At 43.0% G+C, this 11,879-nt stretch overlaps 1 protein-coding gene across 2 annotated transcripts; it reads left to right on the forward strand.

Annotated features, from left to right (window-relative positions):
- The first annotated feature begins 217 nt into the window (after nucleotides 1–217).
- On the forward strand, nucleotides 218–4,145 carry LOC133924006 (wall-associated receptor kinase-like 6). Of its 2 annotated transcripts, XM_062369356.1 has the most exons (5): nucleotides 218–1,211; nucleotides 1,646–2,110; nucleotides 2,458–2,607; nucleotides 2,683–3,015; nucleotides 3,340–4,145. In XM_062369356.1, exons 1-5 carry the CDS (start codon nucleotides 320–322, stop codon nucleotides 3,909–3,911), a joined length of 2,412 nt encoding a protein of 803 aa, XP_062225340.1. In that variant the 5' UTR covers nucleotides 218–319; the 3' UTR covers nucleotides 3,912–4,145. The 2 variants fall into 2 exon arrangements, with proteins under 2 accessions (XP_062225340.1, XP_062225339.1); XM_062369355.1 differs by having other exon boundaries at nucleotides 2,683–4,145.
- Nucleotides 4,146–11,879: the final 7,734 nt, after the last annotated feature.

Here is an 11,879-nt window from a genome sequence, read left to right on the forward strand (position 1 = left end):
CAATAGCTATCGGATCTGATTACGACACGTGGGCTCGAGAGTCTACACAAGGGCCAAGTCCCCCTTAACCTTTGGATACTTGGGTATCTTAACTTTGACGTGCGCACTTGCAGTTGCAGTCTTGCACCAGTCAAGATGTGACTGTCTGGTCTTTTTCAGCGTCCAGACACTATAAAGCAGGAAGACCACCACTTTTTTCTCAAGTAAATCAGACCCTTCTATGCCTGTGCTGGTACTTTGTTAATTCCAAGTACTTTCACAATACAAACTTCAAATTTCTGACAAGTTTCAGAATCTAAACACTCTTGCACCGGTAGAGATGAGCCCCTTTGATGCACTGTTTTCTCTTCTCCTACTTGCTTCTACTGGAACTCCAACAGTGCAAGCTTCTGGCGTTGTAAGAAGCCATGAGGAACCGGCATCCACCGCCACACTCGTCGGTTGTAAGAGAAGCTGTGGCAATATTACCTTCGATTACCCCTTCGGCATCGGCTCGCGCTGCTTCCGTGACCCTGATTTCAGCCTCATCTGCAACGACACCGTGCAGCCCTCCAGGCTCTTCCTCCATGACGGTACCACAGAGGTTCTTGACAACATCGATGTTATTGATCACGAGTCTTACTATAACCTTGAAAAAAATATCTGGATTGGCTTCTCCCGTATCATTACCATGAGACCTGGAATCAACAATTACAACATATCCTGGAGGGCCCCAGGGAGATCTTTTTTCCTTGCCTACGCCCAACTAAACATCACCGGTTGCGACTTGGACATGTATTTGATCAATCAAGACATGGATATGACCAGGCCGTTCTGCACCATGACTTGCCCCAACAAAGAAATCACAGACAGCATGGCTAGGCAGAATTGCAATGGTACTGGCTGTTGTTCTATCTCCATTGACTACATACGTGAATTTGAGATCAGATTTGTTCGTCACACAAAAGCCGAGCTCGAGCCGCGTTCTAACAGAAGCTCACTGTGGGATAGAATAAATGTAACCACCGATAGCTATGCCAATTTGTTATGGAGCGTCATGGATCAGCCTAGCTGCACCAGCGCCGTGGGGAACCAATCGAGCTATGCTTGTATCAGCAGGAACGGCAGCTGCGATGACTCCTATATGCCAATGAATTTCGGGTACCGCTGCCGGTGCAGTGCTGGGTACGGTGGCAATCCCTACATTCTCGATGGCTGCTCACGGGACAAAGGTATCATGTAACAGATTTTTCCAAAAATAGATGTTGTTATTTCTTTTGAGAAATAATATAATATATGCAATAAATATAGGTACCAAGCTTAGGATCTCAGCTGACTGGATCTAGGCAATTAGCATACAGCTTTTGAGTAAGAAAAAACTTTGTTTTCCAGATTTTCAATATTTATAAGACTGTTTAGGGCTTGATGTGGAACCCAGCTTGCCCAAGCTAAGCTTACTAAAATTAGATTTAGAAAAAAAAAACATCCGAAAACCTACAGAAATAGACACGAATAACAAAGAAAGACACATGTCCGCAACTCCAGAAAAAATGTCAACCTAGTTTCCAGGCTTCCAGCCCATGGACTTTATATTATTTCTATATGTGTAAAAGTTGAAAATTCTTGGTGGTAGAACTCATGAATATCTCCTTTTGTTTGAAAACAGGATATAGTCCAGCGCAGCGACTGAATTGTTCCCGTTCATGTGGAAATATCAGCGTTCCATTTCCTTTTGGTCTGGAAGAAGGGTGTTTTGGGAGGAAACAATTTTACCTCAACTGCACAAATGCGACTTCTTCTATCCTCCATTTTGAAAATTACTTTCAAGTAACATCCATTGATGTCGAGGGTGGGCTCATCAAATACATCTTACCCTTTGAAAATGCAGGGTCAATTCCCTTTCTACGTGATGAAGCTAGTCTTTTTGTTAATTCTGGGGAGTCAGTCTCCTTGCAATGGGCTGTTGCTAATCTAACTTGTCAGGAAGCACAGAAAAATAACTCCGGATATGCGTGTGTGAGCAACAATAGCACGTGTGTGATAGTCAACTCAACCCATGGTTACATTGGTTACCGTTGTACTTGCTCCATTGGCTTTGAAGGAAATCCATACATTCAAAATGGTTGCAAAGGTCTCCCTCCCTCCCCTCTCTAGCAAATCTTTAATTGCACCTAGTTTCCTCTGGGGACTAGTCATCAAGTTTGATATGTAATCCGTCCACCATTTTCAGTAGAAGTATATAATTTGATGAATGAATAAGATAAAAGAATGTTGCATGACGCACCCTATTCATTAGAACTTATAAGCATCAAGCAATTCATCAGTTTCATTTATTTACCATCTTGGTGAAAATTCACTTCCTAAACCTATGTAGCATGTCCTAGGAAATTTTTATTAGGCCAACTACTTATACTGCTGAAGAACAGTGTCATTTATTCCTATCAATGCTTTTCTAAGCCACATGTGATTCATTTACAGATGTTGATGAGTGCCTTCAACCTAAAAGTTGTAATGGGACCTGTCACAACATCATCGGAAGCTTTCAATGTACTGAATGCCCCCACAAGACAGAGTATGACCCAGTAAAAATGCAGTGTACTTCAGTTAAACAAGGAAACCTTCTATTAGGTAATCTTATGTTCTTCTCATTTTTAATATGAATAAGAGAACAGCATAACTTAACAAAAAACCTAATTATTGTAGGTGTTATCATTGGGCTTAGTAGCGGCTTTGGCATTCTATTTATTGGCTTAAGTGGAATAATTCTCATCCGTCGATGGAATCGTGACATCCAGAAGCAACTACGAAAGAAGTATTTTTTAAAAAATCAAGGCCTTCTCTTGGAACAATTGATATCTTCCGATGAAAATGCAAGTGACAAAACGAAGATTTTCTCCTTAGAAGAGCTAGAAAAGGCAACAAATGGCTTTGATCCTACAAGAATCCTTGGTCGTGGAGGGCATGGGATGGTATACAAAGGTATCTTATCTGACCAACGTGTTGTGGCGATAAAAAGGTCCAAGGACATCGAGGAAGGTGAGATTAGTCAATTCATTAATGAGGTTGCAATTCTCTCTCAAATAAATCATCGGAATATTGTTAAGCTCTTTGGGTGCTGTCTTGAAACTGAGGTCCCACTATTGGTATATGACTTTGTTCCCAATGGTTCATTATTCGGAATTTTACATTCTGGTTCAAATAGTGGTTTCTCTTTGTCATGGGATGACTGCCTAAGAATTGCCGCAGAAGCAGCAGGAGCTCTCTGTTATCTCCACTCGGCAGCTTCAGTATCAGTCTTCCATCGTGACGTGAAGTCCTCTAATATACTGCTAGATTCTAACTATACTGCTAAAATTTCAGACTTTGGAGCTTCTAGATTGATTCCTATTGATCAAACTCATGTGGTTACAAATGTCCAAGGCACATTTGGGTACTTAGATCCAGAGTATTACCATACTGGGCAACTAAACGAGAAGAGCGATGTATATAGTTTCGGTGTGGTACTTTTGGAACTACTTTTGAGAAGGAAGCCTGTTTTTACAGATGAGGAAGGGTCAAAGCAAAACTTGTCCAATTACTTCCTTCGGGAGCTAAAAGCAATGCAAATTAAAGAGATAGTGGCTGCTCAGGTTTGTGAGGAAGCAACTGAGGAAGAGATTAGCAGTGTTGCCTCTCTTGCGGAGATGTGTTTGAGGCTCCAAAGTGAAGAGAGACCTACTATGAAGCAAGTCGAGATGAATTTACAGCTCTTGCGAATGAAAAGCTCAAATTCATGCCGTGTTGTTCCAGAAAATGCTGAAGAGATGCAACCGTTGCTACGTCCAAGAGCTGAAACTGAATGTGAGCTATTGGCTAATGCAGAGTCCCAACACAAGCAACAATACTACAGCTTAGAGCAGGAGTTTGTATCATCTCTTGGGGTACCACGCTAAGGGCCTATTTGCAGTGTTAGAATTCCAAAGGGACTTCAGAGGAAAAGAAGCTTATATGAGTGGATCGATGTTTCTTTTCCTACTAGACCTAACAAAATACTGTTTTATAATCAGGCATGTGTCTGAACATCGCAATGTGGTCCATCTTATTATCCACAAAAAGATGATGGCCTGTCCTTCAGTCTCTTGTTTAATACATTATCAAACGGCATGTAGTACTTGTTTCCTTTCACAGTGTACTTATTTTCTATTATTTGTACTTGGTTTCTTGCGGTTCATAACATGCATGTACTTTTGCTGTGCTTATTTAATTTTTTGTGGTATTTTGAAAAATTGAGTTATTTATGTAAAATATATTTAGGTACAAGTGTAAGTGTTTATAGAACAGTACAAACACACTATCTGTTATCAACCAAAGGTCATGCTAACCATGTTTTTTTTTTGTTGCATTTTTGCTCATCAAAAAGTGATACACATGGTTCCATGAATTCTAATAAGGCAAAAGTCCACTGTACTCCCCTAAAGCATGTCCAGAGTCTGCTTATAATCCCTAAAAACCTAGCAATCATATACGTGTTTCATACATACGAAATCAATAATATTATGATGAAAATTAAAAAATTTCAAAAAAATAATAATTGAAAAAAAAACTAATGATGCATCTTTATAGATGGAAAGAAATAGTGGTGTATTGATATTTTTTAATGCTAATAGTGCATATTAATTGCATGTTTTCAAATTGATTGAATGTTTCCAAACAATTGAGAAAGGATAAGACAGGAACCAACTTTAATTATGAATCATTTGATCGTGTAAGATATATGATAAGGTCATTCGGATCTATCACTATTCTTTTCTAAAACTGGATCACTTTTCATCTTTTGTTGCTCACAGTTCCTGGCTTTGCCTACGTGGACACATGTTAGGCCGATTTTGTTGTTTGGGAACGGAACTTTGGGCAGATGAGGCAACACAACCTTGTCCGACTCCTGGTCCATGTGCCCGGCGCTTCGGGAGGTGATGCATGGCCACCGAGGCTAGCTTCTAAGCAATACCTCGTCGCCTAGCTTTTTGTGGAACCGGGATTCTGTTGGGCGTTATGTGCGTCGCCGCCGACGTTAAGTTCAAAGACAACGGGATCTATGGTCCACAAGCCTGTGTCCACATCGGACGTCCATGTGGTCATCCTGCAAAATCGGCCTAACTTGTGTCTACATAGGCAAAACCAGAAATTATGAGCAACAAAAGGTAAAAAGTGATCCGGTTTTAGAAAGAGAAGGGGTTAGAAAGAGAAGGGATTAAGTAAACCAAAATAAAATTTAGGAGGTTAAGCAGACTTCGGACATACTACGAGGGAATAAAGTAGATTTGTCTTCTAAGTAATAGTGACCTGTTGTCACGGTGAAAGGATCGGTAACGTTTTAAGAGGGGATGAATTAGGACACTTAGAACTATTTCGGCTCTAAAAATAACACAAAATAAATCTATATAAATTTCTATCTAAAAGTGCTTTAGTTATCTAGTGTGTCTACTCTACCGATCAAAGCGCCTGCAACCTATCTAAGAAGGTAAATTGCAAGTAAGTAAATACGGAAATGTAAATAAGTATAGAGAGCAAACTCAGTATAAGAATTTTTTCTTATAGTATCGATGGTATGAATACCACTCCTAGTCCACGTTGAAACTCCATAAAGGATATGCTCCTGATCGGCACCCGATCACGGTTCTTAAACCACCAAGTCACAAAGACAAGGTCTTCGCCCGGATGAACCACCAAGCCACCAAGGCAAAGTCTCACCACTAGCTTCTCTTCCGATTCCTCACCGCCGTGATCACTTTGGAGCTTGAGCCACCAAGGCAAGGGTCTCCACATCCCCGTACACATGTCTTGCCGCCATATCATACCAAGTCGGAGTGTCAATAAGTTTATCAGCGAGTCATCAAGACTCTAAGGTGCTGACGTACCAAGAGTTACACTGTTGGATCACTCTTTGATCCACTCTCTAGGCAACAATCACCTAGCAACACACTCTCTAGGCCTATAAGCACTAATCACTCTCTAATAGTGTGCTTAATCGCCTTAGATAATCACTTTAAGCACTTTGGTGGCTTCGATGTCTTCTCAGGTGTACATGAACTTCTCAGGATTCCAGCTCCCTCAAATGACTGAGTGGATGGGTATTTATAGACTCAAACCCGTGGACTAGCCGTTAACCCATCGGCTCAGAAAAATTGTTAATATCGGATGGTCCGGTGAGAACAATAGTACTAACACCGGATCATCCGGTGAATACACTCTCATAAACTAGTCGTCGAAACCCCCACTCAAGCCTCTATGAATACTGTATACTCCGGTGTATACTGCAACATCATCACCGGACATTCCGGTGAGATCACTGCAACTTCTTCTTTGTGTAAATTGCTCAAGTGTATTCGTATTCAGAGTACCGGACCTTCCGGTGATATCACTGCATTCTCCCCTTTGTTAACAATGCTATGGTGCTTTCCTGCGGTGTGTTCAAATCAATCACCGGACTATTCGGTGGGGTCTTCTGTTTCTTCTCGTTTTTGCATTGTTCATTGTCCGATGTATTGTCCGGTGCACTTCTCTTCATCACCGGAGCTTCCGGTGTGTTGATCTTCGATCTTCAACGGGTGTAACCTTCTCTGGTAGAGATGTTCCGGTGTGTATCCTCCTCTGAGCACCAGACCATCCGATGAGGTCAAAAACCTCTGAACACAATGCTCCGGTGTGTTCAACCATGTGAACACCGGACCATCCGGTGTAGTCATTTTTCCTGAAACTTTTTCCAATTCAACCAAATTTTATCCTGACTTTGATGGCTTCTTCATATCTTGTATCCATGAGATCTACTAACATATATTCTTGACAAACATGTTACTCCCATTAACTATATTATCATTAATCACTAAAATCATAATCATAGCGTAATAGGACCATTTTCGCTACACATGATCCTCTCATTCTTCTCCGCCTTTCAAAGTACTCATGAAACATGTCTCTCGACCAATCGACAACTTGCAGGCATCTATACTAGGCACTAGATTCCTATAGCATTTGAAATGTTTCCAAAGTGGGAAAGCGTACATGTTTATGTTATTAATTTGTTGTCATCAAAGATGTAGAGGCTACGTATATTCACGGATCTAGATGCTAGAATATTTTCATTATTTTGATGAAATAGAACACCTTTTATTTAAAAAAATTAAAGATGCACATAGATTTGTAGTCCGCAATTAGTACCCCACGTATGACTACTAATTAGCCTATTTGGGGTCACGTAACGTGAACCAACATGATAGGCTAAACAAATCGTAGGCAAAACAATCTGGATCGATGTAACCAGGGGATTGTTGGCGAGCATCATGATCTCGTCGGCTTGCTTGGACGGCACGCTCTACTCCCGTGTATGGCCATGCCTACCTGATCATCATGACATAGGCATGGCCTCACGTGCATGGCGTCGGGCAATCCTCATGTTGCGATTTCAGCATCTTGATCCTCCGCTGGTGGCAGCCTCGATAGTTCCGGCGTTCCAAAGGTAGGGCATTACTTTGGTGTACCACCGTTCTCTGTGTATCAGATGGCTTGAGCATGATTTAATCCTGTGCCGTTTGTGATAATTTTGACTCGATGTATGAAGCACAATTCGACAAGCTCAACCTTTGGAGCTAAATTACCTTCCGCGCCTTCATTGAAGATATTGTTTGGAGGCTACTTCGGTGTTTTCATTTAAACTATTTTTTACAGGTTATGACATCTGTAACATGGCTTACCAGATTCACATGAGAACAGAGTTGAGTATTGCACCTCTTGGTTGAATGAGCAACAATCAGACATCACCATGTGATCACTGCCTATCTATGAATAGAAATCAACGGTTCAAGTGTGGAGAAGCCCTACAACTACTACTGTTTACCAGGATGGAATTAGCTATGCTTATTGTTTACCAATTTTGTTTTTCTTAGTGTTGACGATTGGTGAACCGTCGATCGTACGAATTTGTATAAGAAATAGGGATGCTTCGAGTAGACGAATCAAAAAGCACACATAAGAGTTTTTATATAGGTTCATGCCTCCATTAGGATAATAGATATACGTCCTGTTTATCTTGTATTGATCCCTGGGATTGTTGCAAGAGGGTGTGTGGCTAGTTTAGATAGACCTAACCTAGTCAGGCGGCTTCCTTGCGTGTAGTTGAAGAAGATCTAGTTACGAAAGGCTTAGTGGATTCAGAGCTTCCGCAGGCGTGTGATGGCTTGTGTGTTGGCTTCTAATGACTTGTAGTCACTTGTAATGATGTGTCCTCAGCAGGGTCCCAGACTCTATATATATAGGGAGGGCGTACATCCTCTGTAGTCTTCCTTCCCGTTCTTGGAAATAAACTTTCCTGTTTACGAGATATCCTGGGTGCCTACGAGCAGTTTTCATTCATCCAGGGATCTCTTTCTCAGAGATAGAGATTTGCCCCAAGAATGATGGGAAACCCTAGGGTATCTGGATATAGTAGTTACATATTAGTCATCGTCAACCCCCTTACCAGTACGTGAAGTGAGGCTTCGACGAGTCAAACACTTGGTCAGCAAAGATAAGCATTTTGTCCAATCACATCATCGAGTGAGACTCGAGTTCCCGATTAGGATAGCAAGTCCAACCGGGTTCTCGAGGTCCCCAGATCATCTATTCGGGATTCTAAATACCTTCAAGTTATCAAGCGAGCCCTTGAGAAGGTATTCCATCTGAGTAGGATTTCTGATTCGCTTGAAATATATCATCCTGTCTTTACGAAAGGATAGGGAAGATAGGATTTATTGCTGATTGCGTTCAAAAGTTGGACCGTCGCAACGGAGATTTCTGTACTGGTGAGAATCTTTTACCTAACAGGAGATCATGATTATGTTACCGTGCCGGGTTCTCTGGGTTACTGCTCCAACTACTTCCACATGCGTCGGGCATTAAATATGATGTGACAGTAAAGCAGGAGAACATGGCCTCGAGTCTTGCCATAGTATTAGTTGAAGAGCCGTTTTTGAGAGCCGTCGCCCTGTATAAAAGCAGAAGATAGGGAACACACTCAACTTTCACCCATCCATCATCGTCTACCTCCTGTCATCTCTTCGCACCTCTCTTACTTTTGTCTACCTCCAAAAAATCCCCAAAAACCCTCCACCTATGACTCCTCTAGCACCATGGGCCGAAAGAAGATCAAGAAGGTGGAGAGCTCCATTGCCAGTGTGGTAGCGAGCGCGATCCCGACTTGGCAGGAGTTTGATATTTTGGATGAGGCCCTGGTCAAAGCAGAGCATGACGAGGTAATCCCTTCTCGGGCTTTAGTCGCTTGCGCACCGACGGTAGGTCAGACAATCCCTAGTCCAGACACCACCTCGACCGTAGTTTTCCTCGATTTCTTCCACTGCGGTTTCCGCTTTCCCCCTTCTAGCTTAATCCTTGAGGTGCTTTTCTTTCTATGGCCTTGAAGTCATCCAACTCAACCCTAACTCCATTGTCATGCTTAGTGTTTTCGCACATCTGTGCGAGGCCTTTCTGGGCATGCGCCCATCCTTTGACATCTTCAGGTATTTCTACCTCTTGAAGGGGTTCTAGGGCAAGGTTGTCGATGGCGTCGAATTTCACCTTCGGGAGGGAAAGATGGCATAGTATATTCATTTCGCCGCTAAGAGTTCCTAGTCAGGGTGGAACAAGAAGTGGTTCTACTGTCAACCCGTCCTACCAGGACTACCTTACGAGGGCCTACTCCGTTGCCAAGGGCTATGTGATGGACGAGTTGAAAGAGACTGTCATCTATTGGACCCTCAATAACGAGATCCGGTATATGAAGGAGAAGGGATTGACGACGTATGGCATTGCCAAGGATTTCATCAAGTGCCACCTAAGCCCTCTGAAGTCAAGGATCTTTGGCGCTTGGTAGTTCATGGTCGAGATGGACCCGACCCGAGAAGGTGAGATAGGTACCGATTCCATCCCGAGTAGCTATTTGGGAAGTTGTGGGCTTGCATCTTATGAGCCGTCTTTGTTTGTTGTTTTTCACAGAGCTTCTGCCGAAGGTGGTGGACCAGAGGACCAGGCTACTATTTGACTCAGCCCCCGAGTCTAGACACTCGCGTCTCGTTCCCCACCGTAGAGATAGAGGTCGATGCCCAAGAGAGGATCTTGTTGGTAAGTCTCATGAATGTTCTCATTTTTTTTTTAATTTCATCTTCTTTCCGAGTAGTTGTCTGCCAAGATGCGCCACCAACTTTCCTAGGAGACCGCAAGAAGGAAAAGGCATGCGCGGAGTTGGAGGGCTAGACAAAAGGTAAGCCTCCACCTACCCAGACATGCATCCTCTTCACCTTGTTGTTCTAAACACGATGTTCTGTAGAACTCTCCAAGACCCATGACGCCATGGCCCAGGAGGGGGCCAGAACGTTTGTCATCCAACAACAGCTCACCACGGCCCTCGATGTGTTCTAGGAGGCACTCGCCAGAGTCGGGATCCATGTGGAGAATGTGGGAGACATTGATGTAGCCGGACTGGCCGCCTGGGTGACCAAGCTTGCCGAGGCCTATAGGGGGCTTCTAGGGAAGGTGGCCAAGCACCTCTCGAGCCAAGCCAAGTGGGGTGCGGAGGAAAAGGTCACCTTTGTGCAGGCCATACTGAAGGTCCACTACCCGAACGTCGACACCGAAGTTCTATTGGAGGGCTTCGGGAAGGAGAAAGACAAGGCATCTGCGCAAAAGGTGGAGGAGATTCTTGGGCCGGCCAAGGCTTTTATGGGCACGATGGACTTCAGAATTAGGTCCTCACCGTACAATTTTTACCCTGCAATCTGTAATAAAAGAACTTGGTAGGTTATTAGACTTATAAGAATTCTTTATCTCAAATGATTATGCATTTGATCGGAGAACTCAGTGCTGGACACACTCGATAGCATATCATAATTTCCTTACTTGCTTACTGCTTTGATTAGTTCAGAATGCCTTAGTCACTAATCAGAGTGCTTATTATGACCAGCCTTAGATCCACTTGAGTGGAAGGCGTCATAACTCCCAGTCACTCGATAAGGAGCCTTTTTGTAACCCTGAAGTTGCAGTGTAACAATCCTTCCCTTCTCATTAGAATTGTCTTTCATAACGTACACAATATGCATTTTCGATTTCTAGTACTAAGTACCTGTTAAGCCCTCGACTGTCTGCCCAGAAAGGTTTTCTGGGTAGGCAGTCTAAATAGAAAAAATGTAATAAAGCGAAGAGAGTTCATATTGCCTTTGGATCAAGAAAAATTTTTCACCGCCCTGGGTGCGCGCATGAGGTGAAGGACCCGAGAGGTGACTTATCCCATTGTCGGGCATTGGGATGCGCAAGAAAACAAGTAAGGTAGAAAAAGAGTTCAAGTGACTTCCTAGGCAATATGATCTTTATTATTATGAAGGTACTCTTCGTAGTCACACTTGGGGCTTACAGAGCCAATTGACGACTCACGAGCTATTGTTAACAAATTATCTTAAATCTAAATGACACAAACTAGATTAATTCAATAAGCATGGACCCTATTACTCCGCAGGTAGCGTAGACGCTGTTTCATTTGTTTTGGACTAGTCGTGGAACCAAGCCCCCGGGTTTCTGGATTTGTGTCTCGAGGTGTTGTGGTCTCGGTCACAACTAAGGCTTCTTTTTCACCTTAATCCTTGAGCTCTTGGGTACCTTGCTAGGTCAGTGTTGAGACACGGAATCGAGACTCCATTTGTCGCAGTGGAGACCTGCCTTCGGGCAACCCCGGATGGTGATGAACACTTCGGGTCTTGGGATCTTCATGCCCTGGTAAACGTAGTGTGTGTCGGTCATGAACTGTGCCAAAGTTGGTCATCCCAAGATGGCATTGTACTCCGTCTTGTTTGTCCAAAACTTGTCATGCTTCCTGAAGGTAATGGAGAGAGATCTGGCCA

The sequence above is a fragment of the Phragmites australis genome, chromosome 7, assembly GCF_958298935.1.
Source record: "Phragmites australis chromosome 7, lpPhrAust1.1, whole genome shotgun sequence".
Classification (NCBI taxonomy): Eukaryota; Viridiplantae; Streptophyta; class Magnoliopsida; order Poales; family Poaceae; genus Phragmites; species Phragmites australis.

Excerpts from the sequence above, each read along its gene's own strand:
- LOC133924006 (XM_062369355.1), top strand. The coding sequence starts at position 320 with ATGAGCCCCTTTGATGCACTGTTTTCTCTTCTCCTACTTGCTTCTACT. Across the intron at positions 1,212-1,645 it reads TGGCTGCTCACGGGACAAAG|GATATAGTCCAGCGCAGCGA; the intron begins GTATCATGTAAC and ends GTTTGAAAACAG. Across the intron at positions 2,111-2,457 it reads CATTCAAAATGGTTGCAAAG|ATGTTGATGAGTGCCTTCAA; the intron begins GTCTCCCTCCCT and ends ATTCATTTACAG.